The sequence below is a fragment of the Hydractinia symbiolongicarpus genome, chromosome 2 (assembly GCF_029227915.1).
Source record: "Hydractinia symbiolongicarpus strain clone_291-10 chromosome 2, HSymV2.1, whole genome shotgun sequence".
Classification (NCBI taxonomy): domain Eukaryota; kingdom Metazoa; phylum Cnidaria; class Hydrozoa; order Anthoathecata; family Hydractiniidae; genus Hydractinia; species Hydractinia symbiolongicarpus.
Genome location: NC_079876.1, coordinates 13310439 through 13331520, shown reverse-complemented (window position 1 = coordinate 13331520; position 21082 = coordinate 13310439). Strand labels below are relative to the sequence as shown.

At 37.4% G+C, this 21082-nt stretch overlaps 1 protein-coding gene across 1 annotated transcript; it reads left to right on the top strand.

Moving 5' to 3' along the window:
• Window positions 1–13622: 13622 nt before the first annotated feature.
• Window positions 13623–20250, top strand: LOC130629809 (uncharacterized). The gene is made up of 3 exons (XM_057443172.1): window positions 13623–14445; window positions 14990–15234; window positions 15331–20250. Exons 1-3 carry the CDS (start codon window positions 13623–13625, stop codon window positions 15406–15408), a joined length of 1146 nt encoding a protein of 381 aa, XP_057299155.1. The 3' UTR covers window positions 15409–20250.
• Window positions 20251–21082: the final 832 nt, after the last annotated feature.

Here is a 21082-nt window from a genome sequence, read left to right as displayed (position 1 = left end):
CTGAGGATTTCACCATTGGAAAGAAAATACCACGAAAAATTGGTAAAGAAAGAGTAAGGGTCCTAGTATCGATACGTACAGTCAGTGATACCTGCAGCCCGACCGCACAGAAACAGACATAATTTGCACAAGCGACACGTGATAATTACTACATGATGTATTAGCGACTCACAAACTGTATTTACACATAAATTAAAACATTGTTCAAATTGACCGCGATTGCAGATTGTAGCGTATTCTTTATTATATCTATAAAAAAAATTTGCAAAACACGTACGAATTTCATCTTCATCAAAAAACGCTACATGCTCATGCTTAAATCTAAATATAATATGCGGGAAGTAAATAGCCACATCGTTGCGGCAGACCCTTAAATTCACATTTGTTGAGTATTTATTTTTCGTATTACATGTCAACTAAACCACCTTTGAAAAGCTTGAGAGGTATGCGATTAGAGCTGTCTCAGGCGACGGCCTATATGCGCGTTTTTGCAATTATGCGGGAAATGTTATTTTTCTGCGTCCTATAACTTTTTAACACAATCTAAACACATCAACACGTAAAGGTGCAATAACGATGTATTTTCTACGCATACTTTATGGAGTCGCGTGAGATGGTAGAAATCTTACAACGGATTTATCTGAAGCACTGGACATCCAGAATTCAGTAGGAACTCGATGCGGGAGTATCAGAGATTTGGGAATGTTTTTCAATTTATTCAAAATGGTAGGATTTCTAGGCGCCAGGTGCGAGACATTAAAGATTGTTTCACAGGGCAAGGAATGCTTAAAAAAAACTTAGAAACAAAAGTGAAAACGCATTTACGACTTTATATTTTGTAGAAGCGTCTGTTAATGCCGTTTTAATCAGTTTATATTATGTCGTGTATATGTCTTGGGAACAACGCACGGTTGAACTGCTAATTGTTCCCAGTGCGTTTTTGCTTATAAAGGCATTTTTTGTCTGTTTCTGCACAGAAATTAAAATTTAAACAAGCTGTGTGAAGCTTTCTGTGATGATAGAATCTGAATGTGGATTTAGTAGAGTTCAGTGGAACTCTTGTTTTACTTAGTGGAAGTGTCTTGTTTTACTTAGTGGAAGTGTGAATGTTTAGTGTCTAATTGCGAACAAGCTAGTAAGTTATATTTATTGATTATTTATTTTATTCTAGTTTGTGTCCCTGCGTCTGTTTCTTGATCCCTTGCACCCACTAGTGAGGCACACTAGAGGGTCGGAGGATTGCAGTAGGATATAACCGATTTTTTATGTCAATTTTAGTTTGTTTGGATACTATATTTTTTGTATCTTGTTTAGCAAAAATCTTCAACGTGTGTCGAAGTAAGCGTATCTTGATTGATTGCACCCGCCCCAACAAAGTAGCTTGATCCTTGCACACAATGAAAAAGTCGTGAAGCATGCCAGATGTGACTGGTGACGTCACTGGACGTAGACGGAAAGTGACGTACAAGGGCGCTGAATACTTTGGAAGTATCTATCTTCGAAAACGTCAGAAGTTGAATTTGGACATCATGGCTACGATTTCAAACATCGAAGAGCCAATGAGAAGCTTCATAAATGTAACGAAAGTTCGAGAGTTGCTGTCAAGACTGGATTCCTTGATGAAGGAATTCATAGATTTCAGCGAACAGTACAGACGCACTCTGACACCCGAGGAAACTGCTTTAGATGATCAAGTGGTGGATAGAGCAGAGGGTGAGGTCTATCTTCTGAAGACCAGAAGTATCAAGTGGTTGCGCGACGCTGAGCAGAAACTGGAGCGCGACGTCTCTCCTTCGCGTGCCTCGACCAGAAGCCGCTCAGAAAGCCAACTGTCAAGAAGAAGTCGTTCAAGTAGAGCGACAAGCAGCCAATTTTCAAAAAGATCGACACAAGAAAAGATAGCTGATGAAGCGGCGAAGCTTGCTGAGCTTCGAGTTGCAGAAAATGTTGCTGAAAGCAAGCATCTTTGGCAAGAACACAGCTGCAAGAGAAAATTGCGAAGTCAGAAGCAAAAATGGCTGCGTACAAGACGTTCACCTCGAACCAACATGGTGACGTCAGCAATTACGACAAGTTTAAGGAAGAAACTTGCCGTTACAAAAATGCAACATTTGTGTCTAAGGACCTGAATAACCATCATCATGCTGGAGACAAAAACTATCAAGACGCAAGTCCTAGCTTATCACGAGCCGTTGGCGATGTTTTCAATTCACTTGGAAGAAGCAATGTATCAGCCAATCAACCAGATGTTACAAACTTCCAGCAACATGATGATGATGAACTACAATCAACATTTTCGAGGAAGCATGAATCAACGCGTGATCAAGATCTCGCGGCAGCATTGCGAGATTTGTTGCTGCAGCAAGGTGCTCCGACGGTGATTTGGACATCTTCGATGGCAACGTTTTGGAATTTAAGTACTTCATAACAACATTTGAAGAGATGGTTGAGAAGAAAATCAAAGATCCACGTGTACGACTCACAAGATGGATTAAGTACACACGTGGAGAGGCGAAGGAGCTGATCAAGGGATGCATACAGAAGCCTCCCACCAGTGGACCGATCCGTTGTTTTCAAGAGATGCGTTAAGAGCATTCAAACTAACGACAGAGAAATGGCAAAGAATCTGGAAAGACCAGACCAGTCAAAACCTTCTCATCCAATATCAGCAAATGCCCTGCGTGTGACAAGAACCATGATCTCGAGAAATGCAAGGACTACATGGAGAGATCTATTAGAGACAAATGCAGATGGCTTAGAGAAAAAGACTTTGTTTCGGATGTTATGGCCCTGGTCACATCGTAAGTGCGTGTAAAAACAAACGTACATGCACCACATGCAAAGAGAAACACCCGACTGGTTTACACGAAATTGCAGCATTGGTTCCTCAACTTCATCAGAAAGATCCATCAGTATGTGCATCATTCCAGTAATCCTTCGACACAAAAATGCGATGGCCGACATCTTAACGTTTGCGCTGCTTGACAATTGTAGTCAAGGTACCTTCATCCACAAAGAACTCCTGTCTTGCTTGGGACTGAAGGGTACCGAGAGTGAGATAACGGTAAAGACACTCACTGGCGAACAGACGGAAAAATCTTCATTGTAAAATGGTCTCTTGGTGAAAGGTGCCAACAAAAATACCAATGATTGGATCAAATTGCCTAAAACTTATTCCAAAGGTTCCATCCCTCTAAGCAATGAAGAAATACCGACGCCAACAAAGATATGTCAGTGGACGTATTTAAACGACGTAGCGGACCAACTGTGCGAAGAACGTGACGTAAGAATTGGTTTGCTAACACGAGCAAATTGTCCTTGTGCTTTGGAACCAGAGAAGGTCGTCCCCAGTCAAAACGGAGGACCTTACGCCTTCAAATCCCAACTTGGCTGGTGTGTGGTTGGACCAATGGCTGAAGTTTCAAACGACAGCGAGATTGTGTAAAAAAATCAGCGTGACGTCACTCAACAAAGAGCCTACTGCTCATCAATTTTGCCTCATGCATCAATGGGAAGATCGAAGTATTGATGACATGCTGCAACGAACCTATACTTCACACAAAACTGCAGACACATCAAGGGATGATGATCTTGAGGTGTCTCAGGAAGATCTACAATACATGGAATTGATGCGTCAAGTCAAATTGAAGAATGGCCATTATGAGTCCCTTTACCATTCCGTCGTGGCAATCCAAAACTTCCCAACAACGAATCCATGGCCAGACGACGAGCAGAAAGTTTAAAACGCAGATTCATGAAAGATCCAAATTTCCACAAAGAATATACTGCTTTCATGAATGACATGCTTAACAAGGGATATGCAAGGCCAGCGAAGAAATCTTACGAAGATGGAAAGTCGTGGTACATTCCTCATCATGGTGTATTTAATCCCACAAAGAAAAAGATACGCGGTGTCTTTGACTGTAGCGCAAAGTATGGTGGCACTTCGCTGAACGAAGAGTTGTTGTCTGGTTCGGATTTGACGAACCAGCTGGTGGGAGTGCTGATGAGATTCCGCCAAGAGCAAATAGCCTTCATGGGAGACATTAAGGCGATGTTCTACCAAGTGAGGGTACCAGAAGAACAACGTGGATATCTGCAATATCTTTGGTGGCAAGATGGTGATTTCAACCTTCCCTTGATGGCGTATGAGATGTGCGTGCATATCTTTGGTGGTACATCTTCTCCATCATGCAGCAACTATGCATTACGACGAACAGCAAAAGATGGTAGAGTTTGGGGACGAGGTTGTTCTTACGCTTCTAAGGAATTTCTATGTTGACGACTTGCTGAAGTCGAAACCCAACATTCAATCTGCTGTGGCATTAATTGTGAAGTTCAAAAGGAGGATTCCGTCTCACCAAGTTCACCAGCAATTGCGTCGAAGTACTTCAGCAGATACCTGAAAATGAAGAATGGGTGTGAAAGATTGCGATCTTGCGATGACGAATCTGCCGTTTAATCGTGCACTTGGAGTACACTGGTGCGTGGAAAATGATTCAATGGGCTTCAAGATCAACCTCCAAAGTCAACCAGCAACCAAACGAGGGTTGTTATCAATCATCAGTTCCATCTACGATCATCTTGGCTTGGCTGCACCATTCCTCGTCACTGGAAGAAAAATCTTGCAGAAATTGTGTCAGTCAAATCTCTGATGGGATGATCCTATACCACCCGAAGTGAACTTGGAATGGACACAGTGGCAGTCAACATTGCACTTCTCGGAGCAAATTTCAGTGCCCCGATGTTTTAAACCTGCTGATTTTGGAGCAGTCAACAGTCTCCACCATTTTGCTGACGCAAGTGAAATTGCGTATGGACAAGTGAGCTATGTTAGAATTGTCAATGAAGACGACAAAATTCATTGCACATACCATTGGTTGCTGCAGCGTTGGCTGCTACAGTTAAAAACTTGGTTAGAAGAGAGCAGCTTGAGTACGAGGTTGACAGCAAATCTTTTTGGACTGACAGTCAAGTTGACCTTGGGTATATCAAGAACAGCTCGAAAAGGTTCAGATTGTTCGTCCCTAATCGTATTGCGTACATACGAAGAATGACGAAACCAAATCATTGGCACTATGTATCGACGAATTCAAATCCTGCTGACTATGCGTCAAGGGGACTCAAGCCTACAGACATCAGGAAGTCACAACGATGGTTCAGCAGACCTCAGTTTTTGTGGGAAAAGATGGACAGTGTACCAAAATGTGAATACCAAGTTGCGGATGATGATCCAGAAGTAAAAGCTGTAAAAAGTGTCCATGCTACGTCACTTATCACTTCACTCACGTCACTTATCACCCGATTGGAAAACAAATATTCTAGTTGGAAGAAGTTGTTGAGTCTGTAGCTTTGTCCTGCTGTTCGTGGAGAAATTGAGGACTGGTGGTTCAAAAAGACACAGAATGACCCTGAGATCCGACGCGGCCTCTGGTCCTGTTCTGGTCACTGTAAATGAGATTAAAAAGCTGAATTGTCTCTCATACGAATTCTACAGCAGCATTACCTGGCTGAAGATTACAAGAAGTTTTTGAGCAGCAATCAAAATGAATGGTCCACAAAAGGTTCCCTGCAGAAGTTGTCATTGACGCGTGATTAAAGTGTCGGACCCAAAGAGGAAAAGTTGGAGTACAACAAATGAGTCCTCTGCCAGAAGATCGTGTAAACGAGGCTGCTCCGTTTACTTATTGTGGAGTTGATCTGTTTGGCCCCATCTTGATAAAGGAAAGACGCTCAGAAGTCAAACGATATGGTGTCATATTCACGTGCTTGGCTTGCCGAGGAATTCATCTTGAATCGACTAATTCCTTGGAAACAGACTCCTTTATCCAAGCTCTGCGACGATTTATCGCACGTCGTGGAAATGTCGGAACCATCAGAAGTGACAACGGCACGAATTTTGTTGGTGCTGATAACGAATTCAAGCGTGCTTTTAAGGAATTGGATCGTGAAAAAATTGATACATTTCTCAATGACAATGATTGTGATGCAATTGAATGGCGAAGAAATCCACCTTATGCTAGTCATTTCGGTGGTGTCTGGGAACGGCAAATTTACACAGTGAGATCTATATTGGTAGATCTTTTGAAGACCCATGGCGACAGCATCAACGATGAAAATCTGCGCACCCTGCTATGCGAAATTGAGGCTGTTGTCAACTCAAGGCCATTGACGGTGACCACCTTGAGTGATCCAGAAAGTCTGATGCCGATTTCGTCAAGCAATGGAGCCTGGAACATTTGATGCTGTTGACGTATACATTACACGTCGTTGGCGACGCATACAGCATATCACAAACGAATTTTGGAGTCGATGGCAAAAAGAATTTTATGCAACGTTGCAAGAGAAATCCAAATGGTGGAAAAGCCGAAGGAATTTTGGTGTTGGAGACATCGTACTGCTCATGGTACCTGACGCACCTCGAAACTCTTGGCCGATGGCGCGAATAACCGATGTATTTCCAGACAAGTTCCATCATATTCGACAAGTCACGTGTCAATGTAGAAGAAGTTGTCCGTGCGATAGCGAAGATTGTACTGCTTGTTGAGTCCGATTCCCCACCTGAGGAGCCGTGACAAGATTTCGACTGGAAACGGTTGAACTGCTATTTGTTCCCAGCGCGTTTTTGCTTATAAAGGCGTTTTTTGTCTGCACAGAAATTAAAATTTAAACAAGCTGTGTGAAGCTTTCTGTGATGATAGAATCTGAATGTGGATTTAGTAGAGTTCAGTAGAACTCTTGTTTTACTTAGTGGAAGTGTGAATATTTAGTGACTAATCGCGAACAAGCTAGTAAGTTATATTTATTGATTATTTATTTTATTCTAGTTTGTGTCCCTGCGTCTGTTTCTTGATTCCTTGCACCCACGGCACACTAGAGGGTCGGAGGATCGCAGTAGGATTTAAACGATTTTTAACGTCAATTTTAGTTTGTTTGGATACTATAATTTTTGTATCTTGTTTAGCAAAAATCTTTAACGTGTGTCGAAGTAAGCGTTGCACCCGCCCCAACACGTCAAACCGTCAAAACTTTTTTCCCCTTTAAAATAAATACTGGTATAAAGTGCTCACGATATGAAAAGCAAACGCAAAAAAAATAAAAATATTGAGGAAGATAGGAAATACCAAACACAGAGACGATAGATTTTATGATGTCGTGGACTTTTTTTGCGTTCTTCTATTACGCCTTTTCTTTAGTCAACCTCGTTCCCAGGGGTTTTTGCCTTTTTGATATCAAGGACGTCAAGTAATCCCCTCGACTTTTCCATAGAGTTTGTAAGGGCTCCAAATTTTATTCGAGGATAATTTTATATATTTACGTTTATTATTTGTTATTTATATGTTCTTTATATAAATTTACGTGTCTACTAACGTTTAAATATTTTATACCGATCGATTTTTCAGGAAACTAGTGGCGTCCGGGGGAAAATGCACAGATTCGCCCGTCGCGTCTCGCTACTTGTGCTACCATTTTGGGTGACAGACAAACAGATACGGGTATTTTATTTTAATATAGATAAAAGTATTTTGTCTACACGCACCACAGGAGCACTTGCATTCTTGAGAATAGAGCGCATGTGCGGGGTTTGACAGCTTTAGTCGAATATAGCATATAAGGGGAGCACTAAATATCTGATCGACTTTATTCGCACACCTTATGATTTGTGAGTCATCACTAAATAGTTTCAATTCTTCTGGAATTTTTTGAATTGTTCGGACTTAGCTTTTGCTATTGAAAAAAAGGCGGTTGTTAAAGCTGATTCTGCAAATGTTCCGGAGTTTATTTTTGACAATGAATTTCTTAAGTTTGCCTTCCTTAAAACTGTTGAAAATTGAATAGTATAATTTGTAATGTGCTGGAATTGCTGCATTGAACATGTCATGGTCACACTGTCTAAACACTTAATCACATGTTTGTATGCATTCAATTAGGACTGGTACATATGGTTTTAGCCATTCTTCTACTTAACATGGCATTCCCGTTCTCAGGGTTTTTTTCGTCAAAGAAGTTAGCGCTTACTTGGCGGCTAAACCTCGGGGCAACTTTGATGTCAAGAAGGCAAGTGCGCCTGGGTACAACGTTGCTTAAGATGGCTCAAGTTTCCCCTCATTAATCAAGTAGTCTATAAATCGAGCAATTTCAAAGTTTAGGTTGTTCATCTGTTTTCGCGCGTACACAATTACTCAAAAATGTCGGGAAATTAAGACTCATTCTAGGTAAAAATCACTTTCGTTCCCAGAGCTCTTTAAGATAAACTTCGAAGTTTTATATCCAAAAGGTAACAAGAAATGGGTATATATTGAAGAATTACGCATAGGCGCCGGGATTACAATTCTAATTTTATAAAATAAAATCAAGGGGAAAATATAATACTGCGATTGATCCTGACCGGTGCACTCAGACAGAGAAACCGCTGTACCACGCCGGACTCGTCATTACGAGTCCGGTCATTATGCATAAATAACCACAACCCGACAACCCGATTGTAGAAGATACGTCACTTCACTTTGTTACTTAATATTTTTATTCATTGAGAAAGTAATATTTCTTTTTCTCATTTTTCTCATCTTTCCTGGCTACTCTTTCATGGAAGGTTTAGGGGATTGATCTTCTTCTTTTTCCTGCTATTTTCATGCCTGCTCTAGCTGCACCTAAGAATGTGCAATCACATATTTCTAATTTCTACAATATAAGAGCGATAGTTTTGTATTTATTTTTCGGGCGTATTTTGGAGCTAGCTGGGATCTCTTGATAAAGTGACCCTTATAGACCCATCATGGGGCCTAAGGGTCACGTTATCATGCCATGATAACGTGACCCTTTAGCCTGTGAGTACGTGACACCCTTTGAAACCATAAGAGTTTTGATACTAAAAATGTCGATCCAACTCTTTGTTGTACAATAAATGTTTGGTTTCCTTTTTTTAAAACAGTTGCCAACTTCAACCCCAGTGCTCTTAGTCTATTTTTTCCCGCCGCCAAAAGGAAAAAAATGAAATCGAGATTGAACAGCTTCACGACCTGTCAGAAGAACAACCGAATGCAACATCTTTAACAACACACAGCAATGACCACCATATTTAAAGGGCCGTCGAAAGCCTGATAAGTGCTAGGGACGAGGTTGTTTTTTCAACAATAACGTAAAATTGGTAAGTCGTCCACGTATTACTTCCTGAATATAAAGGAGATATGGTATTCAACATGTGTTAGACCTATGTACCTTCCCAAGCCTTGTGGAGATAATGATGTGCTATTCTCCCATAAAGCACAAGTGTAGTAGCCTGTAGTAGAGCGTTGTAGAATGTATTTCTCTGTAGTAAAGCGTATTTCTCTGTAGTAGAGTGTAGTAGCGTGTAGTAAAGCGTAGTAGAGTGTAGTAGAGCGTAGTAGAATGTATTTCTCTGTAGTAAAGCGTATTTCTCTGTAGTAGAGTGTAGTAGCCTGTAGTAGCTTGTAGTAGAGTGTAGTAGCGTGTAGTAGAGCGTAGTAGAATGTAATTCTCTGTAGTAAAGCGTATTTCTCTGTAGTAGAGTGTAGTAGCGTGTAGTAGAGCGTAGTAGCGTGTAGTAGAGCGTAGTAGAATGTATTTCTCTGTAGTAAAGCGTATTTCTCTGTAGTAGAGTGTAGTAGCCTGTAGTAGCTTGTAGTAGAGTGTAGTAGCGTGTAGTAGAGCGTAGTAGAATGTATTTCTCTGTAGTAAAGCGTATTTCTCTGTAGTAGAGTGTAGTAGCATGTAGTAGCTTGTAGTAGAGTGTAGTAGCGTGTAGTAGCCTGTAGTACAGTGTAGTAGCGTGTAGCAGAGCGTAGTAGCGTGTAGTAGAGCGTAGTAGAATGTATTTCTCTGTAGTAAAGCGTATTTCTCTGTAGTAGAGTGTAGTAGCCTGTAGTAGCTTGTAGTAGAGTGTAGTAGCGTGTAGTATAGCGTAGTAGAATGATATTCTCTGTAGTAAAGCGTATTTCTCTGTAGTAGAGTGTAGTAGCGTGTAGTAGAGCGTAGTAGCGTGTAGTAGAGCGTAGTAGAATGTATTTCTCTGTAGTAAAGCGTATTTCTCTGTAGTAGAGTGTAGTAGCCTGTAGTAGCTTTTAGTAGAGTGTAGTAGCGTGTAGTAGAGCGTAGTAGAATGTATTTCTCTGTAGTAAAGCGTATTTCTCTGTAGTAGAGTGTAGTAGCATGTAGTAGCTTGTAGTAGAGTGTAGTAGCGTGTAGTAGCCTGTAGTAGAGTGTAGTAGAGCGTAGTAGAATGTATTTCTCTGTAGTAAAGCGTATTTCTCTGTAGTAGAGTGTAGTAGCCTGTAGTAGCTTGTAGTAGAGTGTAGTAGCGTGTAGTAGAGCGTAGTAGAATGTATTTCTCTGTAGTAAAGCGTATTTCTCTGTAGTAGAGTGTAGTAGCGTGTAGTAGAGCGTAGTAGCGTGTAGTAGAGCGTAGTAGAATGTATTTCTCTGTAGTAAAGCGTATTTCTCTGTAGTAGAGTGTAGTAGCCTGTAGTAGCTTGTAGTAGTTGCGGAAACACGAATATCAAATGCGATATATTTTTATCCACTTTGCTGCGACAGGTAAATATAAAGGACGGGCGACTAATCAACGACTAGTCAATTTATATTATCAACTTGTGTCAAGTCATTAAAGTATGTTTCTGAACTATAAAGGGAATGAAATAAATTGAATTTGTTCCGAAATCTTTTAGCCTGCAAGGACTTTTCATTCTACTTTAATCAAGAAGAGAAAAACTAATAGCTCTATACTATATTTCAACTATTTGTAGAATATATATTTTTCCCTTTTTAACAAGTAGTTAATTGCTTCTTAGAATAATACAAGACGTATAATATACGTAAAACTAGCACACCTCATACGTGACACTGTATTATACATACTCATTTGTGGAAATAAATTGAAATCAATCACAATGGGCTATCAAACGGAAAGTGAATGTCTCAATATCATTCCCTATGTAATATATTAAAAAGGATGACCACAAGCTTGATCATATTATTTTTGAAGTAATCATATAAAAAACTTCCTATATTAACAAAAAGCAATTCATAAAGAAGTAGCAATCTTTTTGTGAAACATTCTGTGATGCCACGGAAGCTAATTGTTTTGACTTTCGTAGTGCATGAGCATATTTTTAGAAAGTAGCTTTTAGTCTGTGAAATACACAAACACCACTAGATTTCATCAAGACTCTACAACTATAAACTACAATCGTTCAATATATATTAACAATTGTTTCACAAAAAACGGATTCTTCTATATTCGAAAGCATAACAGATTAATCCTTAGCAAAGACGGCGTGATACATATTTGCCGAAAACTTTGTTCCGGTATACGTTAACAAGTTTTAATGTTGTGAAACAAAAAAAGGTTTCTTTCAACCAAGAGATAATCGGCATATACAAAAGTATTCAGGTCTTAATTCATCGAAACAAGACAAGTAGAGTTCGTATATGTGACAATACCTTAGACACATTTCATTTTCCGGCCAAAATTAAGCGAAACGAGAGAAACATGGAGCGCTTAATTAATAATGGCATAGACAAGTGCCGACTTCGGTGATTTTTGGTCTAAAATTTCGTTTTATATTGTCAAAATTGAACGAAACAAGAGAAACATGGAGCGTTTAACTGATATTATCATAGACAAGCGCCAAATTCGGTAACTTTTGTTCTGAAATTTTATATTCCGGCCAAAATTGAATGTCAAAAAGTATTATCTAAAAGGTTATGAAAGGCCCAATTCACCAAAACAACTGAACCTGTTATGTATAGATTGCTTCTAGAAACATGACCATTTTCCTGAATTTTTATCAATGGCCTAGCTCACCAAAACAAGTAATTCTATTATGTACGGATTGCTTCTAGAAACAGGATCTTTTTCCTGAATGTTTATCAATGGCTCAATTTACCGACATAACCGCATCTGTGATATATGGATTGCTTCTAGAAATAGGAGCTTTTTCCTGAATGCTTAACAATGGCCCAATCCACCGAAACAACTGAATCTGAGATGTATGGATTGCTTCTAAAACAGGAGCTTTTTTCTAAATTTTTATCAAGGGTCTAATTTACGGAAACAACCGTATCTCTTACGTAATACTGATCACTCGCCTTTACTAATGGTATTTGGAACATACATTGCTTGTGATGTATTCTGTTAGACTCAAACAAACTGATCATGTCTCGTTGGGTAAGCGCAGTAAAACACAAGATGTGAAATTGAAAATGAATATTTAGGCGTGTCTGCTAAATTTGTTTCTTTGTCTCTGATATTATGATGACCACAGGCAAATCGGCCATCATGGCTTGTTTATCTACCAACTACAATTGATGTACTGATAAGAATCTTTTGTGGGAAGATGTCCAGATAATTTTTCGTTTGTATATAGTGCGAGACCATCATGGTGATGGTAGTCACTTGAACGCCGTTTTCCCCAGTTCAATTTAACTGAAAAGTTAGAATATTTTTTGAAACTATTTGTATGAAGCTTAACTGCTGTAAACCCCTGCGCTTCTTAACAGGCTACTACACTCTACTACAAGCTACTACACTCTACTACAACCTACTACACTCTACTACAAGCTACTACGCTCTACTACAGGCTACTACACTCTACTACAGAGAAATACGCTTTACCACAGAGAAATACATTCTATTACAGAGAAATACGCTCTACTACACTCTACTACAAGCTACTACACTCTACTACAAGCTACTACACGCTACTACAGGCTACTACACTCTGCTACAAAGAAATACGCTTTACTACAGAGAAATACATTCTACTACGCTCTACTACGCTCTACTACACGCTACTACGCTCTACTACACGCTACTACACTCTACTACAGAGAAATACGCTTTACTACAGAGAAATACATCCTACTACACTCTACTACGCGCTACTACAGGCTACTACAGGCTACTACACTCTACTACAGAGAAATACGCTTTACTACAGAGAAATACATTCTACTACGCTCTACTACACGCTACTACACTCTACTACAAGCTACTACAGGCTACTACACTCTACTACAGAGAAATACGCTTTACTACAGAGAAATACATTCTACTACGCTCTACTACACGCTACTACACTCTACTACAAGCTACTACAGGCTACTACACTCTACTACAGAGAAATACGCTTTACTACAGAGAAATACATTCTACTACGCTCTACTACACGCTACTACACTCAACTACAAGCTACTACAGGCTACTACACTCTACTACAGAGAAATACGCTCTACTACGCTCTACTACACGCTACTACACTCTACTACAGAGAAATTCGCTTTACTACAGAGAAATACGCTCTACTACAGAGAAATACGCTCTACTATACTCTACTACAAGCTACTACACTCTACTACAAGCTACTACAGGCTACTACACTCTACTACAGAGAAATACGCTTTACTACAGAGAAATACATTCTACTACGCTCTACTACAGGCTACTACACTTGTGCTTTATGGAGAATAGCACATCATTATCTCCACAAGGCTTGGGAACGTACATAGGTCTAACACATGTTGAATACTATATCTCCTTTATATTCAGGAAGTAATACGTGGACGACTTACCGTAAAATTTAACGTATGCGCGAATTCCCATAATGGTACTTGTTTATTTAGTTGCTGAAGGCGCCACGTGCATTGTAACCAAAATGGACCATAAACACAACAAAAGAAGAAATTCAATTGAACGTTATCAACCGAAAAGTAAACACAACCCTGATGAAGATATAGTTGATAGCTTTAACCAAATTTCTTTAGAAGATAGGAACACAGGCGAGAAAGGACTTCGATGTGAAGCCCCTGCGAATCACCACAAGAAAAAAAGTCCCAGCAGAAGAGGTGTAAACAGCCATTTGTTTGGAAGAAGTAATGATGGTAGACGTGGTCGTGGACGGGGATCTCACAGAGGTAGTAAATATGGCGAACAACATAGCAGTTCTTCATTAAAAAACTATGATGACAGAAACTCTTGGGGACAAAATAATCCAGAAAATTTTAATTTTGTATCTAATAGTAATGAACAAAAACCATATTACCAACCATCATATAGAAAGCATGTGCAAGAGGAACGTGGTATGACACCAAGAAAAAAGAATACTGAGACATTCAAACCTTCTCACAAGCCAGCAGAGATAAGAATTTTGGCTGCCCATGCTGGTTGGAAAAAATACAGTAGGGAAATAACATCGCGAGATGTATTAGTTGTGCATGATTTGTTTTGTGAGCCAAATGATTTGACAATTTATAACAAGTTATTGGGGGAAATACGACAATCTGGCATTGAGGAAACAGACTTATGGCAGTTGTGGCATGGGGACAGCCATGTAATTGCAGATGATAAGAAAAAGTGGAAGGAGTCTTGTCCCACATTTCACATGGTCCTAAATAAGATCAGCGATTATTTTGACATGGATATTAAAGGTAAAGACTAGCTAAATACACAAGTTCACAGTTTCAGCTAACCATTGTTTAAATATATAATATAATCTATATAATCTTGAAGTGTGAAAAACAAATATGAAAAAATTGATTGCTTGGTAACAGTACTTAAGACACATATGAAGGATTTGTAAACTTTTTTCACAAAATTTCCCAAAAAAATTATTTCACTTATTTCACTCTTCACGGTCAAAGCCTTCTTAATTCATAACAATTTTCCTTCCTTCAATTCTCAAAAGATGAATTTCAGCGTCCTAACAAATCCCTTTGTGTAAAGAAATGTACTAAAATAATCTTGCTTCACCTAGAGCCCAATATTTTTTCCTGCCACAAGAGATGCCTGAGCCGAAAGAGCTTGCCGCTGGAATTGTAAATGGCAGAAATCATCTATAAGAGCATTTTAACAAGATAAAAAGATTTATTTAAACAATTGTAGGCTGAAACTGAACCGTGTATAAGGATGGTTCAGAAAAATAATTTTTAGACAACTTTTGCAACCTTTAATAAATTCATTTGTTTTTTATAGCGACACGTTTAAATTGGTATCGTGATTCGAAAGAGTGGAAGCCTTTTCATCATGATGCTGCAGCTATTAAACCTGATAAAGCTAAAACACAAAATTTTACAGTTGCTGTCTCATTTGGAGCCGAGAGAGAAGCAGCATTTGAGCATGCAACTACAAAAACAGTTATTTCAATGCCACAACCAAATGGTACAATATATGTATTTTCCAAGGATGTAAATGTGATTTGGAGGCATGGTATTCTGCAGGTATGGAAGGTGGGTCTGTATGTCAGTATCAAATTATGACATACTAATTCTCCTCTCATAAAATTTGTTTTAAAACTTTTTGCTCTTTGTCTTTAGGTACCACCAGAAAAATATCATTCAGAGGGTCGTATTTCAATTATTGCATGGGGATGGGTTGAGCAAAATCAAGTTTAGAAGTACAGGTTTTTAGAAGATTAGTGTTATATTTTTATTTGTATGTTATGCTGCATATGACACCATTACTCGCTTATGCTTAAAAAAATCCAAGTGCTTCAATAATTGTAGTCACCATTGCTAACAATTTAATTTTTTTACCCTCTCGTAAGGTTTCATTCCCATTCCATGTCTTTGTTAGGTATATTTTTCTTATTTACAATCCGAAATTCTGTGCCAATGCCTTAATCATTCAAAAATACAGACATATGTTACGTTATAATAATCCTAATTTAGCAAAAACCTTGTTTCCAAAATTCTTAGGTCTAAAATCTAATTTAAAACTTGCAAATAGGCATTATAACAAAGAATGGTGTACATTATGTTTTTGAACTTTATTGCTCACCTTTATATTCCATTGCTAGATTATTCCAGGATTTAAAGGTACTACTGTTTTATGTAAACTTAAGTATAAAACAGCCTTTCTAATGACTTTGCATTGTAGATCTCAGCAGACACACGCAATTCACAGCCACTTTCGAATAAAAACAACAGTAATAAGCAATATTTTTCTATAATATACCTTGTTTTGATGTTTTCATTTTGTTTTTATCCATCATTTAACCTTTTTTATCTGAATGTTTTATTTTTCTGTTTTTACAGACTTTTTTATTTAAAAATTGTATCAAGTAGGATTTTTTACTTCAAATATTTTTCATTTTATAAGATTGAGTTTAAAAGTCAATTTTGAGATTGAAAAAAACACTGATAGGAACATTGCCAGTTTCTTTGATGATTTTTCGTGACATTTTGCATATCAGAATTAAGTTATACAGTGCAAAATTCCTTGTCTGCTGATTTTTTAGTGTGTAGCATGTTAAAGATTGCATTCTCTATCAAGTGTTTAAGTATTTCTTTGTAATTGTACATTCTATTGATAAAACTGCCTTGCCGTATGACAAAGCAGACAACTCAATGGTGCTTTTTGTGATTTGTCATTAGCCACATAATAAAGAGATTTTCCAGCATTCTTAGGTCTCTTAATTTTTTTTTAATTTCATCATTAAATTCTTTTATGGTACAAAAACACACAATCCTTGCATCTATTATCTAAAACGTAATGCATAATTTCCATCATAACTTTTATGGATTTTTAAACCTTGCTTTCTTCATTTCCTTCTCTTCATGTCGGACACAATACATTCTTCCATTTTAGTTAAATCCATTCATCAATGCACTCTACAGCTATATATATCCGTAAAAAACTTGAAAGATTTTAATGAAAACTTTATCTCTAATGAAATTCGGAATGATAATACAATAATATGATGATAATAATGATGATATAATGATAATACAAGGTATCTTTTCCATCAGCACCACCATTTCTTTCATTGTCAAAGTAATATGTTACAGGTTGTTCCACCAAAAACTTCAGTTTACCCTTGTATGTCCTCACATGTCGTATGTAACACCAGTAACACCATAGTTTAATATTGTTGGGGTGGTTCATCATTTCTTAAGACTATAACTCCAATATATGTATCTAACTTAATATACTACTTACCTGCGTACGCGGGTTGTAAAACAGCATTTCGTCTTCATTCAAATCATACCTGGTACATGCTCTTTTTTACTTTTCAGTGATTGCCCAACCACAGCTATATCTTCATAATAGATATCTATTCCATCAGTGCTTGTTAAAATTTTGATCAGATTAACAACAACTAATGTGTTTTCAGGCAAATTGACTTTTGGTATTGACACTTAACTATCGACATCAAAATTCTCCAACGGTTTAACAAACATTGATTGGTCATTTTCAACCTTTTAAAATATTTGATTTTGATAGATGTTTTGTATTCACAATGGATCCATCTGTATCGGCTGCTTTCTTGTTACTTCCATTTGAGTATTCTTTGTTTTTGGCAGATTGTCATTATAGTAAATGACAATTTTATACCTTATACCTTTAATAATTCTTCTAAATATATAAATAATTTCAAATAAATTAATTTTATTTTAATTTGAACTTGCAATAGAAGAGGACGTTATGTATTCGCAAGAGGATGTTTATCAAGAATTTTTAAATAAAAGATAATTTTTCTAACATATAACATTACTAAACACCACTAAATACATCAGGGTTATGGAAGACTTCCTTGACCCCATGCGGAATAAAATCCATGTTACCCAAACATCACCTACTTAAAATCAGAACCAACAAGTTTATGATGCATAACACCACTTTAAATAAATATTTGACGACTGCCAGTTTCAATCATGAAATTTAATTCTATCCAGATGTAAGAAAGTTAAAAAGCCCTGGGTTCAAACTTTTCTCTCTATTAAAAAATAAATAAACAAACGGCGAAACCTTTTATTTGTAGTCAAAATGGTAGCATTTTAGCTAGCTATTTACAGTAAAACAAAAGGTAAAAAAATCAAAAAAATGTATATGAATCAATGGGAAATAAAAGTGAAGGGAGATATTTAGATTATTATCTATTCTTAACAGTAGATAATAATGTATATTAATTATTAATATACATTATAATAGTAAATATTTTTTTCACGAAGCATGGAAATGATTGTCCATCTGTCTGACCTCTCCTAAAATGATCCTGACAGTCGATCAACAAAATTTGTCAGTCAGTGACCGTTGACTGGCCGTTATTTTAAACGCTGTCATAACTTGAAGGTTTTTTTCACACATTGCAGATAGGTTTCATTCCGGAATTGTTTTGTTTTGGATTTCATTATTTATAGTGCAACGGAATCATTCCGTTTTGCGTATCAGATAGCTTTCAAACCGTGTGAATGCGAGGCCTACCTGCAACAATCATTTCGCAACGACATCTATCCGCAATGTGTAAACATAGTCTAAATAGGCTGTTTTGATATCTGCAATTCTAGGATCACTTCCAAAATTGTTTAAGAGATTTCTTTGCTTAAACTGTCAATAACTTTTGTATAGTCTCCTAAAAATAACAAACCTATTTTGGTAAAAAGGCTCTTTCAATGCCTTAACCAGCGTGTATTTGTGCGTTAATTCAAATATTTTGTTAGGTTTTTTCCTTATCTTTCTTCGAGCAATGTGTACCTTTAATATATTATTTGACGTTGTATGTTTAAAGAAATTCTGTTGTTTGTGAATTCAAAACGCTTTTTTGGTCACAAATGTCACTTAGAAGCTGAAATTTTTGTGATAAGTTTATATTGATTCTTGTGATAAGAATCTATTGTTTATTTTCGAAATTATGCCACAGCAACATAAATTTATCTTGCCTAACAAGGAAACTTTTGTTCATGTGGGACCAGAAAGCCACAAGTGATAAGCACTATATACCATCTATAACATTAAAATTAAGTGCCAATAAAAGGTTAGGCTGCCCTTAAGTCAGTCGGGTGGCAGATTATTTATTTTTTCCTTTTCGTCAAACAAAAAAAGTCATTTTTTCTACTTCAGTCTCTTCGTGACCCTTGCTTTACTGTATAATGCTGGGTCTATTTTTTGTACCTCCAGGAAAACAATCGTTGCACTTCAGAACTGCTGTTTGTTGTTGTTCTTAGTCCCCAGCATGGACTGCTATTATCAGGTGTTGTTGTCCAGTTCAATCGTTACTTCAGGATGTTCTAAACCGGGAAATGTTGACATCAATATACCTTAAAAAGTTTGCTCTTTGTCAAGCTTTAATAGCTTGTTTATGGAAAGAACCAATGTTCTCCATAGCTGAGTGCTCCACAGCAGTCACAGCAAACGTCGGCACCATCTTAACTAACTTGAAACATGTCAGCGTAAATACATAAGGTACTCTTTTGTTTTGATTATTCATTTGCTTAGCGATTTGTTTGCTATATTTTTATTTAACTATGCTTATACTTATGAAGAATTGATTTACGTCAGTAATTTAACCATTTTTGTGTCGGAAATCAGCGAAATACTGGGAAAATAAAAGAATATTAAAGGATCAAACTTTTTGTGGTCAGCAAGAAAATGCAATGGTAGGCTGGAAAACAGTAAACGGCAAATTTTTTAAGGACCCTAATTTTTTAATAAAAATATAAATATATCTCTATAATAATAGCCGTCGTCTGTCTGTTTGTGCGTCAAAAGCGAATTGTGTTAACCACGCACGAAATACAAAATATACAGGGCGAGAAACCGTTGGGCCCCCACTGGCACAGGGACAATTGCCGCTAAAATAAAGGTCCAATCAGGGGCGGAGTTTTATATAAATGACCAATCAGAAACTAAAGCTCTTCATATTTCTTAGCAACGATTTTTATGTTATCGGTCCGAAATTGGCAAGCAGATTGAACCAACTCATTGCTGGAGAAAGAAAAGCTTCTTAACTGTTTGCTTTAATTTTTCTTTCTGATACTTCTATTTGTATTCTAACAAGATTGCAGTTTCTTTTACTTTCGGGTATTTTTTTTTGTTTACATTTTTATTCACCTTTACTTTATAGTAAGCTAGCTAGCTACTAGCTAAGCTACCTATTCAGCCACCTAAAGATTTGTATTATTTTTATTTGCCTCTTACTGTCACGTTCTCTAGCCATTTATTAATCTTAAACAAAACCAATTTTAAGATTCTGGCTACCAACGTAGATGTTAGCTAACATTTCTGATTTTTGTGTTAACTTTACTTGGTTGTGAGCTGTGGTTAGCTACCTCTAGCTAAAATGTAAAAGTTTTAGCTAGAGGTAGAGGTAGGTAAATTTAGCAAAAGTCAAAAGTTTATTAATGAGACACAGAGTACCTGTGCTATGTACCTATCCTGTCTGTACGGGTGTGCATATCCCGTATGTACGGGTGTGCAACACTGTTTACCTGGACTAACCACTCAACCCTGTGTTGGTAATGGACTGTTTCTTGTGTTTTTATTTAAACAGAGTCTGCGAGAAAGTTTTTTCAAAAGGGTATTGTCCCTTCACGCCTCTTCAACTCTGTTTAACTGTACTAAACGCTTAGCCCGATGTCACGATTAATTTTTTAACGTTTACTGAAACTGATTCCGCAAAATAAAATAATATTGACTAATTGTTTTTGCTATGACGGAGTAACAACGGTTTGTAAACTCTGTTTTTATTTCAGCTTTTGTTGTGGGAAAGTTCTTTTTTGAAAAATATGTGACAGTTGCAACACTATAATGGTGTATGCGCTTTGCTTGATTTACGGCATACTGCATACCTGTACTAAAGGACCCACCTGACCGTGTGGCACAGTTTACGACTCTTATTAAGCACCCCTCAGGGCGTTTCGACACCGGGTTTCCCGGCTAGTAATTACATAATAATATATATGTTAAAGTAAAACTAAGTAACCACATAAAATTTAGTGCCAACTCTGAGTTTCATGTTTCTCAACAATTCTCAAACTACAAGTGACTACAAAATGTGAAATTGTTTTATAAAATTACAAAATTACAGTTGACCAAGGGATTTACAATTGTGACTTTATTTTACATTGTTAACTACATATTTGTTTCTATGACAACATTTGCTGATGAGCTTGTTCCTTTTGTTTAACAGATTTTTAGAGTCAGCTCTCAAAATACACAGTTTTTCTGTGAAACAGAAGTCACAACAATTGGTACCACCTTTGTATGTCTTGCACGCGTGGCTATAGACTAGTTAATGGTGAATTCTTTTTCTTCATGCTTTAACTTCCAAATAAACTTCAAAAGCTC

Excerpts from the sequence above, each read along its gene's own strand:
- LOC130629809 (XM_057443172.1), top strand. The coding sequence starts at position 13,623 with ATGGTACTTGTTTATTTAGTTGCTGAAGGCGCCACGTGCATTGTAACC. Across the intron at positions 14,446-14,989 it reads TTTTGACATGGATATTAAAG|CGACACGTTTAAATTGGTAT; the intron begins GTAAAGACTAGC and ends TGTTTTTTATAG. Across the intron at positions 15,235-15,330 it reads GGAGGCATGGTATTCTGCAG|GTACCACCAGAAAAATATCA; the intron begins GTATGGAAGGTG and ends CTTTGTCTTTAG.